Genomic DNA, 20,674 nt, shown 5'->3' on the forward strand with positions numbered 1-20,674 from the left:
TTGTATTACATAATTACACTTCACTTAATGATGATTAGATGTTTTTAGTTTATAGATTTCGGAATTCTGTTTGTAGTTTGGCATATGATAATACATATAACTGTTAATGAAGTCGTGTTCAGCAATGATAAAAAGCCTGCAGCTCACATGCAATTGTCCTTTGCCTGTTAGGCTATATGCCTATGCTGTTAGCATAGCTGTTGTCATTGTCAAGCAATAGAACACTTTTACATTTACATCTCAGAGATATACGAGTAATATTTGATATCTGTCTTTCAATTAAATACAGTACCAGTATCGTGTTAACAAGATCTTCATCATCAAGATTCATTTGCATTTATTATTCAGTTTTTGTAATGCAAACCTGTCCTCCTTCTTACAGCGATGAAAGCTCAGAGACGTGTCATGGAGCAAATGAAAAAAGGAGCAAGACAAAGTGTGGACAGGAAAATGATGGGGTAGGTTGTTTTTTCAAACCAGTTTTAGTCATTGTAGCATTGAAAAACCCATTATAAAATGCCAAAGATGAATGTTTTGTTCTTCCTGTCACCACTAGGGCTGGGTTAATACCATTATTTTGGATTTGGTACAATTACAGAATGTAATGTCTCAGTATCGATAATAAAACAATACCATACATATTAATACCCATGTAACAAAAATGTATTACATTTTAATAAAACTTTGTTAGGTTTCTGTTTAACGAAGATTTGTTCAGCACATTTCTAAACATAATAGTTTTAATAACTCATTTCTAATAACTGATTTATTTTATCTGTGCCATGATGACAGTAAATAATATTTGACTAGATATTTTTCAAGATACTTCAATACAACTTAAAGTGACATTTAAAGGCTTCACTTGGTTAATTAGGTTAACTAGGCAGGTTAGGGTAATCAGGCAAGTTATTGTATAACGATGGTCTGTTCTGTAGACTATCGAAAACAAATATAGCTTAAAGGGGCTAATAGTTTTGACCTTAAAATGGTTTTGAAAAAATGTATAACTGCTTTTATTCTAGCCGAAATAAAACAAATAAGACTTTCTCCAGAAGGAAAAATATTATCAGGTATATTTTGAAAATTTCCTTGCTCTGCTAAACATAATTTGGGAAATATTTAAAAAAGAAAAAAAATCAAAGGGGGATTAATAATTCTGATTTCAACTGTATGTATTAGTTTATTTATCATCAATAATTCATTTAAAATATATAAAATATTTCTCTATCACTGTTAGGTCAGGTTACGTAATAAATGATAACAAAGCTTACTTTAATGTACAGTATTATTCGTTAAGTCAAGATTTTTATTTTTCAGTGAATTTAGAGACTGACAGGTGAGTGCATTTCTCATCTCATTAATTCTGATTTATTAAACTTTTATTTACTGCGAATCAAAGCAAATGCATAAAAAGCGCAAAATTATATTATTTAAGTTTCGTGCTTTATCAGATTATTTTTAGATCCCATTTAAATAACTGAAGAAAAAAAAACATTAAATCTCTCTCGGCTGCTGCATATTGGCAGTGGGCAGCACAGCAAAACCATTGCCATATTATATTATATTATATTATATTATATTATATTATATTATATTATATTATATTATATTATATTATATTATATTATATTATATTATATTATATCATATTATATTATTTCTTCATGTTATTGAAACTAAAAATGAATATAGCAAAACTCTTCCCTCATTCATATTCAAATAATATCTGATAGATTTAAGCGCAAGTGCTTAATATAACTATTTCAAGACCAAAACTAGTATGTAACATGCACATTTGAGCTTTGATGTTACATAGTGATGTTACATATATATATATATATATATATATATATATATATATATATATATATATATATATATATACAATTGATCAGGTGTCTTAATCTTAATTTATGAAAGTTGAATAATGCACTCACCTGTCCATCTCTAAATTTGTGGAACTGCAAGATTAAAAGATTGGATGTGTCTCCTGTAGCAACACATGATTAATAGCAGTGCTTGCACACAGGTGCATAAGGTCAGTTGGTTCACCTTTACCATCTGTTTCATATTCAAAGTAATGCCAGTTTTCACTTCTAGTACAGTCCTTATTTACCAGTTTCAAGTACGCTGATTCGAGTCATATTGTATCGTTCTGTTGTTAAGATTACTGGTTTCAGCCACAGATTTTGAAGCAATATCGAAGTGAGCAAAATTGTGATATCAAACCGTTGGAAATATACTGTTCATACCACAATTTTTCCAGTAGCAGTGTGCAGCACATCTCTATTCAGATAATTTATTTGTTTAAAAGCATTGTTAAACATATTTATCATATTGCATGTGCATTTTCAGAACAAGTGCCAAGTGATCTACATTCACAACCTTCCAAGCAGCGTGACTCAGACCATGCTGCGCAAGCGCTTCGAGGCCTTCGGCCATCCAGAGGATTGTAAAGTGGTCATCAAAAAAGAGTGGGTTTCATTTTTGTCTACTTGCCTGACTTGATGATGAGTGGGAGAGCGGACTCCTGATGTTTCCATGTGTTTGTTTAGGGAGCGTTGTGGAGTGATCACACTGAGGCACACTCAGAACGGCCAGACCTCACGGCACAGGTGGGATTTGCTCGGTCCGAGTGGCGGAAACGGCAGTCGGCGGTTTGGCAGAAAGCGTTACATAGATCTGGGTAAGAGAACAGAGAGTTTTCCATGTCTTTGATCTTCTCTTTGCATCAGTCGTCTGCTTCTCTGAGTCAGAGGAAAGTGTCTTCTCCTTTCTAAGCTAATAAACGGCCTAATTCAACTTCATTTGCATTTAAATAGGAAAAAAAAGACTTTTTGATTCTTGGTTGACCCACTTGAAGAAGCAGGCTGCAGTTTTAATTATATTCAGGCCGGTACACCGCAGTGCTTTGCTATTACTTCAAGGCGATGGTCTAAACAATGTGTGAAGTCAGTTCCAGACGACGATAATGAAAAAGCTGCTCGCCTCATAATTTGTTCATTTTTATACCAGACTCACTGTCTAATCGAATGTGCTGAGTCAGATTATATTACATATAGCAGATAGGATGCAAACAAAAAAAAACTGCTGCCCACATGAGTGGTGAAACTAACAATATGTTTATTAACGGCTCTGGGGTGATCAGGGGTGCACAAACCTTTTCTTATGAAGGGCAAAAAAACAAACTTGATTGAGGGAGGTGACGCAGTAGATAGTGCTGTGGCCTCACAGCAAGAAGGTTGCTGGTTCGAGCCTCAGCTGGGTCAGTTGGCGATTCTGTGTGGAGTTTGCAAAATCGAGGCTGAACTCTCACAGCGTGAGCAGGGCTTAAGTGTGTGTGTGAAATGTTTCCCAGATTCATTCGGCTGTGGCGACCTCTGAAATAGAGACTAAGCCAAATAAATGCATAAAAAGTAAAAGCAAACCGTGAAATACAGTTCTGAGTTATGTAGTAAGATACTTTGTGTAAAATATTGAATTAGTAATTATGTTATTAAGCAGTGTTGCTATTCATAGCTGATAAAAAATTGCCATAAATTAAAAAAATTAATAAATCTGATATTAAACATACAATGTAAATTAAAAAATCTACATATTATACATCTTAGATGCAAAACTTAAATTGAAGTACTCACTAAAAATATGTAAATTAAAATGACAAAAAATAAGAGCAAATATTAAACTAAACGTTTATTGAAAATATCAAAGAACTTTAAAATAATATAAATAATAATAATATGCTAATAAAAAGATGCAGAAACAATATTCACTTAGAAAATGCTTTTATTTTTCCTGTGGCAAAAAACAAAAAAATTCCAAAGTAAAAACAAATATATATTTTTTGCTTGTGCCTGTACAGAAATGTATTATTTAAATATATTATATATTTGATTTATTAATGAAGTATTATTTTACTGTCTATGCATATAGTATTTCTATATTTACTTATTTATTTATATGACATAATATAATAATAAAATGCTGAATTAAAATAATAATTCACCTTCAGGTGCTCTGGTTTTCCCAACAGATCAAAGAAATGCAGTATAGGTGCATGGAGTAAGCTAAATTGGCCGTGTGTGTGTGAATGCAAGAGTGTATGGGTGTTTCCCAGTGTTGGGAAGTGCATCTGCTGCTATAAGTTTGTGGTTCATCCTGCTGAGGCGACCCGTTATTAATGAGGGACTAAGCCCAAAAGAAAATGAATAATTTTAATAACATGAATTTATATGCAGTTATGTCCATCATCAGTAAACTTAACAATTCTATTATAATTTATTTATTGTGTACAGTTGAAGTCAGAATTATTAAACCCCCTTTGAATGTTTTTTTCTTTTTTAAATATTTCCCAAATGATGTTTACAGAGCAAGGAAATTTTCACAGTATGTCTAATAATATTTTTTTCTTCTGGAGAAAGTCTCGTTTGTTTTATTTCGGCTTGAATAAAAACAGTATTTAATTTTTTTAAACACCATTTTAAGGTCAAAATTATTAGCCCCTTTAAGCTATGTATATTTTTTGATAGTCTACTGAACAAACCATCGTTATACAATGACTTGCCTAATTACCTTATCTTGAAACATATCTAGTAAAATATTTGAACTGCCATCATGGAAAGAGAAAATAAATTAGTTATTAGAGATGAGTTATTAAAACTATTATGTTTAGAAATGTGTTGAAAAATCTTCTCTCTGTTAAACGGAAATTGGTGGGAAAAAATAAACAGGGGGGCTAATAATTTAGGGGGTTTAATAACTCTGACTTCAACTGTACCTATTTGATTTCTTTTATAGTTTTAATCTAAGCATGTCTATGTGTGTGTTCAGATGAGGCAGGTCCAGGTCCAGTGAAGAGCAAGTATGATGCACTGGACTTTGATGCTCTGCTGAAAGAAGCTCAGAGGAGCCTGCATCGCTGACTCGCCTTACCACGCCTCCAGTTTCACGCCCCGTCCGGGACTCGCCTCAGCACCTCAACCAAGGCACTTCTTCATGTTTACATTTTGAACATTGGAATAAAAAAAGATATATATAGACCTTGTCACTTCTAACTGAGGATTGGAGGACATTTGGGGGGCAGGAGGATTACAAACGAACAGCTCTGAGACACCGGACACAAGTGCTGCTTTTCTTGTGTGTTTGATGCCATTCATGACGTTGCGAGCGGCTCGGGCTTCGTAGCAAACCGCACTCTTTTCCATTGGTTGTTGTGACGTGTGTGTTCTTTTTTTTATTTGTACCCCTTTGTCACTCTTCATAGACCCGCAAGGTGCTTTCACCATTTTGTCGTACAGATATATAAACAATAACTGCTTTGTATTAGCGAAACTTTGTGGATGTTCAACTCTGTGTGTGCGTGTGTGTTGCGATGAAAAGTGGGTTTAAAAGAAAAACAACAAACAAAAAAATCCTACAAGGTAGAGTTTACAAATCAAAAAGTCAAGAAAAAAAAGTAGTCTTTTTGTAATTTTAGTGCTTCCTTAATTTCATCTATGCACTCAAACGAGGTAGTGCTTCTTTGGTCTGGCTTCTGCCTTCCTCTGGTATGTTGAAGGGGCTTTTGCTGCTGGGTTGTCAGACACAAACAAGTCCAACCCAGACTGTGCTACTTTGAAGTCGATGTGTGTAATATTTTTCTCATATTCCAGCTTAAATTGGGGCGACAACTGTTGAAATTCTTTACTAAAACATTGCTCTGTTCTATTGAGCAGCCTGACTAAACCAGTTGTAAGAGTATAGAGTGGGGCTTTTTTAGGCTGACCTATCAGAAAAGAGTTTGTGGTGCAGAAAAGCACATTTCACCTTTAACTCATTTTTTGGAAGGAGCGAAAGCAACCCAATCCAATGTCAAATAATCATCAAACTTCAAAACTGGTAGAATATGCCCATCAGATGTAAGTGTAGTCATATTAACAATTGCTTGATGAAATTTCTTTCCACAAATTGCTGTCATTTTGCCTAAGGAAAAACTTAAAGCCCTGATATATTTACTCCAAAAGTTCTTCTCTGTTATTCATTTAGGTGTAAAAATGTCATCCGAGCAATGATTTGCTGTTAGTAAACCTCCCCAAGTGACCCCCACACTGCTTAAAGCGACTTTAATGTTATTGGTGCTACATTTTCCATCCATTAACATAATAAACACTATCCAAAATTCATGCCAAAGGAGGCGGAGCCATCATAGCCATGTATTGCACATATTGATCCAATGCTAGTTGTCTTCAGGAAAGTTCACTTTAGCGAACTGCCTCAAACTCATCAAATCTACTTCATTTTTACCTGATTTTGTTCAAATTAGTTTGTTTTTTAATTTTGCCGTTTCTTTGCATAGATTTAATTCCCCTTTTGGTGTCATTGGCCCAGTCCAGTGGTAATTTATAGTTTACCAATTGAAGCAAGGTTAGCATTGCCAAGCTGCTTCAAACAAAAAAAAACTTTTTGTTATTTAATCATCGACCATTTTTCCCTCACAGATTTTGTTGCCCCAAAGCACACCTTCAGTCCCATCGCCCAGGACCAATGATAGCTTGTTACTTGTTAAATTAAGTAAACTTGTTTAATCAAGTCGTTATAAATAATATTCAAAATAAGCTCAGAAAGACAGAAAGTCAGTTCACAACAATTAAATCTCACCAAAATTCCCACTAGCGTGACCGCACTTTACTTCTCAGCCAATTGGTTTAGACTTAAAAGCACAGTCATGTGGTTGGACTCCTCCAGTAGCATTGCCCTCGCACAGCTCTAGGTGGTCCCGCACTGAAGCACTCCTATCGGCGGTTGAGAGAAGGGTGGCGGTAAACTAGGAGGAAGATCTTTCCAGAGCTCAATCTCATTAGAGACGCAGTCGCGTTTCTACTTTGTTTACATGTCACTCTCTCATCCTCTTTCTCTCTCTCTAAGCTCAAACACTCTTTTTTTACTCTCTCCTTTCTGACGGGGGATGAAGATCTGCGGGTTTTTTCTAGCTCTTACCTTGTGGCTACTGCTCTATTTGTCTTTTGTGTGTGTGTTTTTTGAAGTCTAAACATGTACCAGTGTATAACTGCGTGTCATCTGTGTCTTTTACGGGGTCTAGGGATGGGTCCGTCCCTTATTATTATTGTTATTATACGCTGGGACCGTTGCTTTTATTCTACAGGGTTTCCTTGTGGATCTAGTGCAGTTGTGAGCGAGAGTGTGCGCATGTATGGTTTGGAGTAGGCCGCCGGGTCTCTCTTTACTCTCCCCTTTATCCAGAAACACACACCCCTAACCTGAATGTTTACATGACTGAATTCTCTTTCGACTTTTACTAGAGCGCACACTAAGTACAGAACGCCTTATTCAGTGTTAAAGTACCCTATCAGGACGTTTCCCTTTTACGGTACCGAGCTGTTACCTTGACACGGCCTCTGAACACTGACCAATTTGCCCATCTTGAGAAAACAAGCTGAATGAGTGTTTGTGCTTAGTATGTCTACTACTAAACAAGCAAGAGATGTGCTGGTTTACATGATTATATATATATATATATAGAGAGAGAGACGTATATAATGTGTATATAGCACTGTGTCTTGTGTAATCATGAGATGTATGGTTATGTGCTGTACAGCGACGTGGTAACGTGTGGTTTTAAAGGGTGGATCTGATTGGTTTGTTGGTGAACCCCATGATGCAGCGTTAAGCAATACAGGGAAATCCAGAAGGGAACTTTTGTTGAAATGGCTTCATAAGTCAAACACAGTTATATATATATATATATGAAGTGTCTCTTTAGAAATGGTTCTTTTTAATGACTTTAATGTGTTTTCGTTTTATGCAATTGAGATGCAATACCGCTTAAGAGATCAGAGTGAGCCTTTCTCACTGGAGAGATTGGTCGTTTTAGGGGAAATTGGATCCTGTACTGTACGGTGTTGTAGACAGCTCAGATGGTTCGGGAAAAAAACGAAGGTTGACGGTTAAAAACCGCTGGCTTTCATTAGGAAAATACACAGACAGCCCAATCTCACAAGGAGAGCCTTAAACCCTAGGGGAAAACAAAGCTATCAATCCTATCTGATCTCCTTTACAATCCAATGTGTTTTCTTTACTGAAGTGAGTAAACTTTTTTCAATACAGCCATATTATAAAAGGTATATACATATATATATGATTATATATATATACATATATATTTGTGTGTTTGTGTAGATAAATATATAGATGATATAATTTGTTATAGACCATTTTATTCAGTGTTTCAGAACACTTCAATACATTTCAGCACTGTCAATCTAGAATGTACAGATCCAAATTAAAAATAATAATAAAAAAATAAAAAAAAAATAAAAAAAACTTCCAAAGGGAACCTTCTTCAATGCAATACATTTTTCCAGCCCTCATTTTAGCAATCGCTAGACAAGTTGACCAAAAAGTACATTTGATGTTTGGATACCGGAGAAGCGTGTGGTATAACATCAAATCCATTTCACGAATGTCATGATTGTTTGGCTTGATCCTGTGTGTGAGAGAGAGATTGAGTAAAGGAGCGCATGTGATTTCTTCCTTTTTTATTTTAGTTCATACAAAATGTCACTTCTATTTCACTACATATACAGCCCTGAAGTTTGTTGTTAACACAGTACACGCTCTTTCAAGATTGAAGAGAGTTTTCTGCTCGAATCAGATTCTGGGAAAGTTTATATCGTCTGTGCTAAACCTTGGATCCTTTTTTTTTTATCAAGAAGCGGATCTAGCATTTGTGTCATTATGGTGCCAGAGCATCAGTTAATGAATCGCACATCTATGTCGCATTGTTTTGCTGCTTTAAGACCTTGTCTTTTGTGGAAACAAAATCTGAGTCAAAGGGCATACATTGTTTTCTTCATTGACTTGTTTTTATTGATTTCGTTTTTTGACTATTTACATCTAATGACTATCAAATTCGCTATGATTTTCCTTTTTTTAACGTAGTTTTTTTTGGTAAATACTGATAGTAAGATTTTATATTTTTACATATATTGGTTTTGAGTTGTTTTTTTTTTATTTATATGCCACTTAGTTTGGATGTCTTGAAATGGTGTTGGTTTTATTTTCATTTCTTTTTCTCTGTATCGTGTGATTTTCATACATCATGAGAATGTGGAGACAAATGCATTTCAGTATTTTTAAATTGTTAAAATCTAGTTTCCTAGATCAAATCTATATAGTGGAAATTATTTGATGTCATAAATTATATTTTAATTCATGTAAATAGTTTTAAAAAAAGATGATGGCTTCCTTTTAAACTGAACACATTTCTCTTCTGAGATTGTTTACATTATTAAACTGTAGAAACTGATCCTCCTATACTGTAAAAAAAAAAAACAACAACAAAAAAGTACATATATTCATTGTTTTGCCTCCAAAAAAAAATAAAATCCATAATGAACAATATTCAACTTTGTATTGAATTCATGTGTTTGCATTACTGACCAGAAATATTCAATTCAATTCACCTTTATTTGTACAGCACTTTTACAATGTAGATTGTGTCAAAGGAGCTTCACATACTATAGAAGATCATAGTAAATAATAGTAAATAAAAATATTGTAAATATAAATATACAGTGGAGATCAAATCTAGAGAAGCTTTTGATCAGCATTTTTCATTAGTAATGCAATCAAGTTAAAACTCTGATGGAATTATTGTATTTGAAATATGCTAAAATATATTAAGGTTACAGATGTACCAATGTGGTTAAAAGCATATGGGCCTTTTAAGGGTTCAGCGTTCCACTAGTTTGATGATAAACATGATGTATTCCCTCAGTCCTAAACAGATTAAAGAAATAGACGTTATTACTAACCCTCGTTCCAATCCTCTGAGACTTTTACATCATAGGAACTGAGATATTTTAGATGAAATCCGAAAGCTCTCCCATTCTCCAAAGACAATAATGTTCACGAGAAGTCCAGAAAGGAAGCGTTGTTTTGCTCATAGTAAAAGTGCTAAAAAAGTGCACACATTTTTGGTTCCTTTTCTGGACTTTGAACATCTCAGGACCTCTGCTCTCCACGGAGGATGAGAGAGAGCTCTTGGGTTTCATCTAAAATATCTTAATTTGCTTTCCGAAAATGAATGAAGGTCTCGAGAGATTAGAACGAAACAAGGGTGAGCAATTAATAACATCATTTACTTTTTATAGTGAACTAACCCTTTAAAATTGCTTTCATCATTGAAATGGGCAGGTGTGTCTCTTTGTACTCACATCAGCAAATTATATATACACAAGTATACATCAGAACAACATCCTACCTTATGCCAAGCTCATTTTAGCATGGTTTGCAGATTAAGGAACTCGTTGACAAGTCTGGCTGTGATAGAGTAAAAAATCAGCGGGTGATCTGCTCTCTGCAATACTTATGTGCGAACTACTTAACAATGTATCAAAGAGGTTCGCTGGCAAAAAAAACAAACAAATATCTAGCATGCCGAATATCTGGATCAGTCGGCTGACTTGATATCATGTTATGTCAGGAGCAGCTAATGAAAGAGTAGTTATGGGTTGACTATTGTTCTACAACAAGAAAAACATCAGTGTGCACACGTCCAAATAATACTAAAAGGCAGGAGCTTGATTAAGGCAGACACAATTGAAAAAGCAAGAACACTGCCACTTTAGCTCTCAAAAACAAATTTAATATGACAACGTTTCCATGCAGGTTAAATCGTTATATTAAATTTGACCATTGTTCTCACATTACTCAACTTAAATGTCTGTTATTGGCATATTGGTAATATTAAACCATGTTCTTCACTGAGCAACATAAATGGAGGCTAAGTCTATCAGCTGAACTGCCCACAGATCCGCTGATGGATCAGCTGATAGGTGTGGATTTCAAACAATCTAGTGAACGCTTTCAGAGCTATAAAGGACCCTTAAAAGGGCACTTATAAAAGGCCAGACAGAATTATTTGCTATTTCTGCACAGAATTTTGTCAAATAAATAAATAATGAGAGCGTAGTAAATAAAAACTTAACATGATATGAAAAATTTGCTTTTTAACACAAATCCAATCAGAATCACTTATTTGGTAAACAAAGTAAGTCTCATATAGCTACTAAAAGACAGAAACTTTTACTTTTCAAACTGTATTGAACATAAATCAATTAAACATTTGCATATTATTCAATAATATTACTGGAATTAATGTAAAAACTGAGTAAATGTAGATTTAAACACATTTGCATAAGTATACATAGACCCAATGACTTCTGTATTTAATCTGGCCTTTTGATTAAAGGTTAATCTAGGCTTCTTTCTGCTGATGAGATGTTTGGTCACTGCTTATTATAGTCCAAATTCTCCCAAATGTTAAAACAATATGCCAAGACAAATCCTTATCCTGAATCGCTGAGCAATTCCAGCTGCAGTGTTGACCTGATTGATCATTGAGATTCTCCATATTATCCTGTTCTCTCGTGCATTTGTCTTTGGTGGACGACCAGTCTTTTTGTGGGACTTGAATGAGTTAGTGACATTGTAAAGATGCAATAATCTGGAAATCACAAATATGAAATGACTACCTTCTTGAGATGTGGCTGAAAGGTCGTCCCTTTGGCGTTCAACTGGACAACCTGCTTTTGGAGAGTTCCAGTCACTTTAAAAAAGGCCTAACATCTTGGAAAGTCAGTAAAAACTGTTAAGATAATCTGCCAGTTAAATAAGGTTTGCAAGATAATTATCACCAAGAGCCAGATTTACACTAATAAACGAGAAGTATCGTATAGTGGTCTTTTTTTTGTTTTATTTATTTCTTCTTTTTCTGTAAGGTAATAATTTTGAAACTCGTAGGCCCACACGGAATATGTGCGCACAGAATTCCGCAGAATTTCTGCAGAATTCCGCAGATTTTAGCCCATTATTAACTCTGTTTTTTAACTTGAGTAAATGTGTAAATCTGAATTTATTCAGTTTTTATTCAGTAATTTATTACTTTTTATTTATTATATTAAGGGTTTAGTTATGATACTCTGCTGGATACTCCCAAAATAATTCCGCAGAAATCTGCAGATTTTTACCAAAATTCTCAGCAGAAATGGCAAAAAACGTCCGCAGATTTCGTCTGGCCCTGCTCATGGCATATGCTTTAAAAACTCGTCATTTATTTAAATTTTAAGACTTTTTATTAAAAAAAATGTTACATACATACTGTTTGCTATGGAATGCAAAAACTTTGAAGCTCATTATCTCAAAATCATTCAGAATGCAGATAGAAACCTTATAATTCCAGAGTGACGAACTGCTCCTTCATTGCTCTTGGGAAACCTCAAACAGGACTAAGCGGTAACCTCGAAATATAGAAAATTGTAGGCTGTCTAATTCTGACCTTCACTTTACAATCAAGTAAACAGCGAGAATATCTTCCACAGAAATTAACACTTTTCTGTTTCAGAGCACGGAAGATGCTTGAAACCAAGCAGCACTTGCTTTAAGGCCGCCACTTTTTTTCCCTGATGTTCCGCATGACTATTTCATTGTACAAACAGAATAGCTCAACCGGAAACTGTCTGATTGGTTACTGCACTGAAATGCCAGCCAATTGCAAATGGCTTGCTCTGTTGTATCCATGCAGACCGTCTACAATTTTAGAATGTGCAGCTAATTGTGCCAGTTTCTTTCACTGAGGTTATGTAGCAGAACATGCTGAATGAAACCACTGTTAATGCAGCCATTCGGAGGGCTGGTGGCAATTTGCCGCTCTGTTGGTTTGTGATTCAGATGTCAGAATAATCATTCCCTACGGCACTGTGTGTGCGTGTGTGTGTGTGAGAGAGAGAAGGAGAGGAATGCACAGCTATCAGAGTAAGAATGCGTATTTGCCATCACGTCAGATCTTATTTTGGTTTTTGCGGTGGTTGCAGATTTTGACTCCACCTCTGCTGTGAGAGTGAGGAAAATGTAGCAGAAGACGTGACATCATAGTCATTGACGTGCAGTGACTGCGTCTGTGACATGACGTAAATGCTAGCACTGAGTCCGCCTATTTTTGCTGTCCTGCCAATCGGCTTTCATCCTTCCCAGTCGATTTGGCCAACACCCCCTAGGTGTTATCCAATGCTTTTGTAAGACTGTTATGTATGTCCCAGTGGGACAGTTAGTACTAGCACACATACACGCGTACAACTGCATCCTAGGGCAGAAGTCTTCTTTTGCACAGCAACAGAGTTAAGAAGCTTTTTTTAAAACAAGAAAATAGAAAGAGACTATGCTTAGCAGTTTTTCAGTTTATTTTTAGATTTCTACATATAAATATTAATGGAAAAATACAATATAGAATTAGCAAATGTATTCACAATATACTCCCATGTATGTTTTATTTCGTAAGAATGCTCTAGTCTGTACAGTTTCAGCCATAAAGTACTTAAATGCTTTAAAAATACCTTTCTATTGACAGTCATGGCTATTGTTGTAAAAGTCAAAGAGACATTGTAATAGTTTGTTTCTAACACTAAAGGGATGTCTTTACTTACAAGCTCAAGACTAGTACAAAACGATTTAACAGGACATCCTGCTGAGAGAAATAATAAAAGCGGTCCAAATTATGGGTACACTGTCGTACATTCTTACGATGTGTTTTTGTGCTGCTTGACGTCTAGGAAATGACACAGGTCTTGGACTGAGCTGCGGGTTGGACAGAGTTTCCTGTGGGAGAAGCACAGTTGTAAACATGCATATATATTTCTAACGGAACGGTTTACAAATTAAAGAAACAATATTTATTTATTGTGTACAAAACTATATTCTGTGGAATAAAAAAGGAGACATTTTGAAGAATGTCCATGCAGCTCTTTTTCATACATTAAATCAGTGTTTCTCAACCACGATCCTGGAGGACCACCAGCTCTGCACATTTTCAGTGTCTCCCTAACCAAACACACCTGATTCAGATCATCAGCTCATTAGCAGAGACTGAAACAACTGTAATGGGTGTGCCAAACAAAGGAGACATCCAAAACATGCAGTGCTGGTGATCCTCAAGGAAAGTGGTTGAGAAACAGCATTAAACACAAAAGGATAACTACGCAAAACAAGTAAAATCATACAATAGTTTTGTGCAAGAAACAAACTGAAGTTTGTGTAATTTATGGTGGCCGAGAGTGCAATTACAAAAAACGCCAGCAAATTATGAAAAGATCTTCATCCGTTTGACAGCAAAACGTTTTGAATGCAAACACATCTGTAAAAAACACTCTGCATTTTCACACAACGTAAACAAATTATTAAAACGCGCTACATTTTCTGACAATGCAAACTATTAGGAAATTGTGCTGCATTTTCTCACACTTTCAAAAACATCAAAACACAACGGAAATGTTTCAAGAGAACACAAAAATGTGAAGGATGCCGCAATGCTATGCCTATGGCTGCGTCCAAAACCGCATAATTCCATACTATAAAATATGCTAAAATCAGTATGCGAGCCCAGCAGTATGCCCGAATTCATAAAATTCAAAAATCAGTATGCGAGAAGAACCCGGTTGACCTACTACTTCCGGCAAGATTCTAAAGTGCGCATCCCATGCACGCAGCGCTTTCCCATGAGACACGAGAGAGAATTCATAATTGTGAGTGAAGCTACACAACTCATGAGGATAGGTCACGTGATCATGGTGGATGTAGTACGTCCGAATTCCAGTCATACTGCTCACATTCTTACTAAATAGAAGGCACTTTTCTAACCACCGAGTAGTACGTTTGATTCAAATTCAGTACCTACTGAGTAGTAGGCTGTTTTGAACGCAGCCTATTGCTCAGTAAAGTAGAGGGTGATCTTTGAAAGGTGAGTTTTTAGTTTGTTTATTTAAACATCCTGGTTCCCTTGTCATTTGTATTTTATTTGCCTAAATAACCATAACCTAAATAGACGAGTCTGTCACGGTTTAGGGTTCTCTAGAAAGATTTCTGCGGTGTTTCCGAGCTGTGATGAGTCATTCTTGAATGATTCATTCATTTTGAATGAATCTTTTGTAAGAGTCAAGAACAATGAGTCCTCTCAGGGAGTGATTTGTTTATTTGTGCATTCGCACATTTGTACAGGTGGAGAGGACTAGTTTCTTTCTCAATTCCTTGATAGGGTTTGAATCCTTTGATCATCACGAAAAAGACAGTAGCCAATCACATGCAGTCAGAGCCAGAAAAAGATCTGATTTGTTCATCACTCGAGTCCTCGGTTTGAGTCGTTCATTTATCACTTAAAAGACAGTGGCCAATCATGCATTTACAGCTAGAAAAATATTTGATCGGTTCATTTTTTTGAGTCCTCGGGTTTGAGTCATCTCTCTTCCTTTACATGTGGTCAAATGATGAACAAATGACTCAAAAACCAAAAGACACTAATTGTGAACTAAATTTGAACTAATCATGGCTCTTTTCAACTCAGACTGTGTGCATTGGTTAGGTTTATGGCTCTATCAGTGTGACCTGAACGAACTACTTAATTTTAAAGACCTGCCAGAAGAGGTGAGCTGATAAATTCATAGACTAAAGACCAGGTAAATAATAAATTATTATTTTCTCTTTCTTCCAGCATTTTAGTTACGACTTGACTGTAGTGTGATCAACGTTTGGGCTAGTTGTAGATGAGCTTGGAAGCAACTCGTAACATTTTAATAATATTGTGGTGAAATGAATGAAATAAAGATTCATTCATCTCAATTAACAAGACTCAAAGATCTAAGTCAGTAAAATGATCCAAACTTCCCATCACGAACTGTTTGTGTTGTGAGAAAGCGTAGCGCATTTTATTCATTTGTTTGTTTTGTGGGAAAATTCTGCATGTTTTTTAAATATGTGTTGTCAAACAGATGAAGATCTTTTCTTAGTTTGCTGGCGTTTTTTGCAATTGCATGTGTTTTCCTAAATTGAAGCACATTAAGTTCTCTTAGCCACCATAGTAATTTCCCAAAAGTCTTTTTTATCATGCTGTAAAAGAGCAGCGTGAATATTGTTCAAAGCATCTTCTTTTGTGTTCCACAGAATATCTCTTAATATACAACTTGTAAATAATTAATTAAATGTTATTTAGTGGTGAACTATTCCTTCAACAGACAATGAAACACTGCTTGATTGATCCTTTACCTTGTTTATGATCTGAGTTAGCATGTGCTTCTTCTTTAGCCTTTTTGGCCTCATCCAGCTTGGCTACTTTGGCCTCATGTATTTCCTTCAGTGCGTTCCATTCTTTTCTGTTGTTCAGCAGACGCTCCAGCATTGGTGTGATCTCCACATGGAAGCGAGAAAACTCCTGCAAGAGGGATGAGCAGTCAGTCAAGAGGGAGTCATGTTGGTGGGTTCAAACGTTGAGGAATTTCAGACATACTAGATGTTATTACATTTTAAAGGCTAGTCTAAGCATTTTTAGTGGTCATAAGATCAATTTTAATGTAAACAACTCATTTAAAGGGCTAGTTCACCTCAAAATGAAAATTCTGTTACTTTTTATTTACCATTACATTTAAAATCTAAATGAAATGTATCTTCAAACTACAAATGTAGATTTTTTTCATCAATCAGAGGGATTTATGGTGCACATTTGAAAGTCTACTCACCCAAAACTTTGACACTTCAAAATGTTTTTGAAGGATTTCTACAAGAACCAATGTTAAGCTTTTGTTTGAGTTTGAAGTTCAATGTTTATACGTAAATAAAGTCAAAATGAACCTACTTAATGACTTTCAAAATGACATTTAGTAAAAAAAAACATATGTGTATATTCCAGATCTTATATAAAAAAAGATTCTGTCACAAATATGAAAGAAATTATTAAAGCTCGGAATAACATGAGGGAAAATTATGACAATTTTTATTTTAAGGTGAACTGACCCTTTAATTACATTTATCAAACCACAACAAAACTTAGCAATACTGTATAGTAGGAGAGAAAATCAATCAAGTTGATCCTTAGGTTTACATTTCAATATAGTTACAATATAACAATACTTTCTGGATCTAGAACTTTTAATGCAGCTTAGAGGTGACATGAATGTATTTACACTGATAGAACAATTGCATGAAAAACACTGTGAGATTCATATTTTACAAATAAAATAAAAAAATAATAATAAAAAAAGAAATATGACTTTATAATAAAATTAACCTTCAAATATTAATCTACAGCTGCAAGAAAGTTGTAGAATGTCCAGATCCATATTCGATCAAAAAATCTAGGAAATTCTAGGAATGATTTATCTGTTAGCATAGATGTTTGCACATCCCTTGCACATCCTATCATTATATTATAGGCTAATATTGAAAAACTCAAATTTGTGAATGCTTTGAATGGTATGTAAATATTTCAAATAAAATAATAGTTGTTTTTTTATGCTTGAAAAAATTTCCCTAATCCATCCCTACTCATCTGACGCATTCTGACATTCTCAGTCAATAAAATTCAAGTACACCGACAACTGATCAAGACCAGCACTGTTTTTTTTCTGCTCATGATTATGTATCTGCTTCCTGATGGACTCTCGTCTGGATCCTGTGAACATTTAGAAGGGTAGATCAATGAAGCCTCATATGTCGTTTTGTTTGCTAATCGAAATGGAGGACCTCACCTTGTAAACGAAAGAACAGACGAAATCAATAAAACCACACTGCAGTTTGGGAAGTTCCTCCGCCTTGTTCCGGTCCATCATGGGCTGGAGAAGAAACATCGTGTACTTAATTCTGTATCAATATGAAAACACACTAGCTACCAATGCAAAAAACCACCATTACACATAGGAGTTCTGAAGATCAATTTCGAATAAAGTAGAAATATTTATGTTATGTTTTAGCATTTGGTTGGCTTTTTTCTTCAATAGTTGATATTTCACAATTCCTATCATGAATGAGGAAAACTGAGGGCTTGGAAGTGGTCTGTTTGACTGGGCCATTGTGACCGCTCTTTCTGATTCACTGCACCGCATAATAGGCAGTACATCACGACATGACCCATGGGAACTTTTCATTCTTACTCCTTTTTTTTTGTTCCCTCCTACCCCCCCTTCATTCCATGCAATCTCTCACAATGGGCTGCTGCTCCAGCACTGTCCTCTCCAGGTCACCCTGTTCCCAGAATTCAGCAGCAACAGACAGCGCCACCTAGAGGATAGAGCAAAAAGTAGCCTCAGTCAATAATAAGCTTAGATTTATGGTTATGATCTTTATAGATGCATTTGGAGAGATGTGAACATGGATTTTATGTGGAACAAGATTTCAAATATGTATTATAGATGAGACACTGCAGGTAAACCTTCCATGCAACTGCCAGAGATTCTGGGCTTTTCAAAAAGAGTATTTTTTTCAGTCTGATGTAAACAAAACATCTGTGGTCTGTTCTTCAGAAGTGGATTGCTTCATTAGCTGAATTAGCTTCTTCAAAACTTATCCAAGAGTTGTTGTTATAGCTACAGGTTTAGTAGCTCAAACCTGTGTGGGAGCAGGCTTATTTCATATAAACAGGATTAGGTTGGGTCTTTTCAGGCAATGGTAATACTGAAAGTATGTACTGAATGCTGATGTTTCCTCAAAGTAGTCACCTATAGATTACATACACTGGGGAAAATTGTAAAATGGTAAAAAAAAAAAAAAAAACTGTATATATACAGTGCATCCAGAAAGTATTCATAGTGCTTCACTTGTTCCACATTTTTTTTATGTTACAGCCTTATTCCAAAATTAATTAAATTTATTTATTTCCTCAACATTCTACATACCATACAAAATAATGACAATATGAATTTATTAAAAATAAAAAAAACCTGAAAAATCACATATACATAAGTAATACAGCCTTCGCTCAATATTTTGTTGATGCACCTTTGGCAGCAATTACAGCCTCAAGTCTTTTTGAATAAGCTTGGCACACCTGTCTTTGGGAATTTTTGCCCAGTACCTCTCAAGCTCTACCAGGTTGGATGGTAAGCGACGGTGTACAGCCATTTTCAGATCTCTCCAGAGATGACTGAGATCTGGGTTCTTGCTGGGCCACTCAAGGACATTCCCCAAGTTGTTGTGAAGCCACTCCATTGATATTTTAGCTCTGTTTTAGTTCATAGTATACACACGCACACAGATAAACACACACACACAATGGCAAACTCTCTTAAAGGAGCCGCACCCCATTTTCACTCGTTGCAGACACTTGTCAGATTTTATTTTAGAGAGCGGGCATGAGGTTGACTGACTTAATGGAGCTGATCCACGAATCGCAGCACATTATGACACATGACCAAACAGAGTCACTTTAGGACGGGCCTTTTAGAGGAACTAGGAAATATAACAGTCGTTTTCATGTTAGTTGAGTAGCTGTTCATAATCAAAGTGAGATTAATGAAAAAATAACACATTTCCTTTAAGTGAAACATGAGCACACATTTCTTTGCATCTTATTAACACAACCAGGCCTTAAAATTACATTCCACCGCTTTAATAAACAGTTTACTAAGCGTTTTATATAATTTTGCTAACAGGGATAATTGAATATTAATCAGATGATGTCATTTCGCTGCTGTGCCGTCAGCCAATTGTTGCAATGCTGATCGTGATTTTGAGGATTGAGAGATCTGTCCTTCATACCACACTCTGCGATCTCAGATCAATTCATCCAGACATTTCAATCTGATTCACAAACTTGTATTAAAAACCAAATTAGCCAAAAATCAGTTATCAAGATTAAAAGATCCAGGATCTGCCAAATTATCTTAGAGCATTTAAGTAGGGTACAAAAAACAGACACCAGGAATACAATTATAAATGTTTCCATTGTCAAATTTGATCAAAAACAACAAGGCAGTTCTTTTCCTCAAATTCAGCGTTTAGCAATTGTTTTATTCAACAAGGTTTTTATAGAGGGATATGTTTATATATGTTCATCCATATTTTATCTAATAGCTTGCAACAGTTTATTTATTCAGTGCTCAGTCTGTGAACACTAATTACTATCACATATACCAGAAAATAATCATTAGCATATTTAAAAAACATTTTAGATTTAGAACTTAATGGGACAGTTCACCTAAAATTAAAATGTACACAATATTTATGCACCCTTAAATGGTTTTAAACTTTTATGAGTTTCTTTTTTGTGTTTAACACAAAAGAAGATATATTGAAGAAAGCTGAAAACCTCAGCTAATAATATAAAATAATATCAATGGCTACATGTGTTCAGCTTTCTTTAAAATATCTTCTGTGCTCAGCAAAACAAATGTGAACTCAAACAAGTTTGGAACAAGTGGAGGGACTTGTAAAAGATAACATAATTACATTTTTGGGTGAACTATCTCATTAATACATATATGTTTTTTTCCATTCCTAATGTAATCAATAAATTGAGGAAGTATTGCAATACTATTAGATAATTGTATTACCCTTTTCACAAGCAGTGTCTTGCCTTAAACAAGAAGCAGAAATCGCTACATAATTTCCTCTGAGAGAGATCTGGCACACGTCCCATTTGCAGCTATGAAATTTGGCTCAACCGCCATTGTTCTTAGATCTACTTCCATGAATATAATAATATCATTACCAAAAAAATTGCTCAAGCACTGTTCGTTTTTTAAAAATGCATGGCATCCAGCACCAGGTATGTGAAATGATCTACAGTGCCGTCTGCTGTGAAATGCATATAATAATGAGTGTTAAACAATGAATGTAAACAACCCATCCATGGCTACAT

General features: G+C 35.1%; 2 protein-coding genes across 3 annotated transcripts in view; one reads left to right on the forward strand and one right to left on the reverse strand.

Annotated features, from left to right (window-relative positions):
• The window catches only part of ppargc1b (peroxisome proliferator-activated receptor gamma, coactivator 1 beta), a 62,338-nt gene extending 57,007 nt beyond the window's left edge, over nt 1-5,331 (forward strand). For both annotated transcript variants that reach the window (XM_073921837.1, XM_009291061.4), the window contains exons 9-12: nt 383-458; nt 2,356-2,474; nt 2,556-2,686; nt 4,831-5,331. In XM_073921837.1, coding sequence (XP_073777938.1) covers nt 383-458; nt 2,356-2,474; nt 2,556-2,686; nt 4,831-4,922 — 418 coding nt within the window. In that variant the 3' untranslated portion in view covers nt 4,923-5,331. The remainder of the gene's footprint in view (nt 1-382; nt 459-2,355; nt 2,475-2,555; nt 2,687-4,830) is intronic.
• A 7,884-nt stretch (nt 5,332-13,215) lies between these two features.
• pde6a (phosphodiesterase 6A, cGMP-specific, rod, alpha) overlaps nt 13,216-20,674 on the reverse strand; it is a 28,769-nt gene continuing 21,310 nt past the window's right edge. Inside the window, exons 19-22 of the mRNA NM_001007160.2 lie at nt 18,022-18,096; nt 17,568-17,651; nt 16,090-16,255; nt 13,216-13,653 (exon numbers count right to left, since the gene is read on the reverse strand). Coding sequence (NP_001007161.1) covers nt 13,604-13,653; nt 16,090-16,255; nt 17,568-17,651; nt 18,022-18,096 — 375 coding nt within the window. The 3' untranslated portion in view covers nt 13,216-13,603. The remainder of the gene's footprint in view (nt 13,654-16,089; nt 16,256-17,567; nt 17,652-18,021; nt 18,097-20,674) is intronic.

This window comes from Danio rerio, chromosome 14 (assembly GCF_049306965.1).
Source record: "Danio rerio strain Tuebingen ecotype United States chromosome 14, GRCz12tu, whole genome shotgun sequence".
Lineage (NCBI taxonomy): Eukaryota > Metazoa > Chordata > Actinopteri > Cypriniformes > Danionidae > Danio > Danio rerio.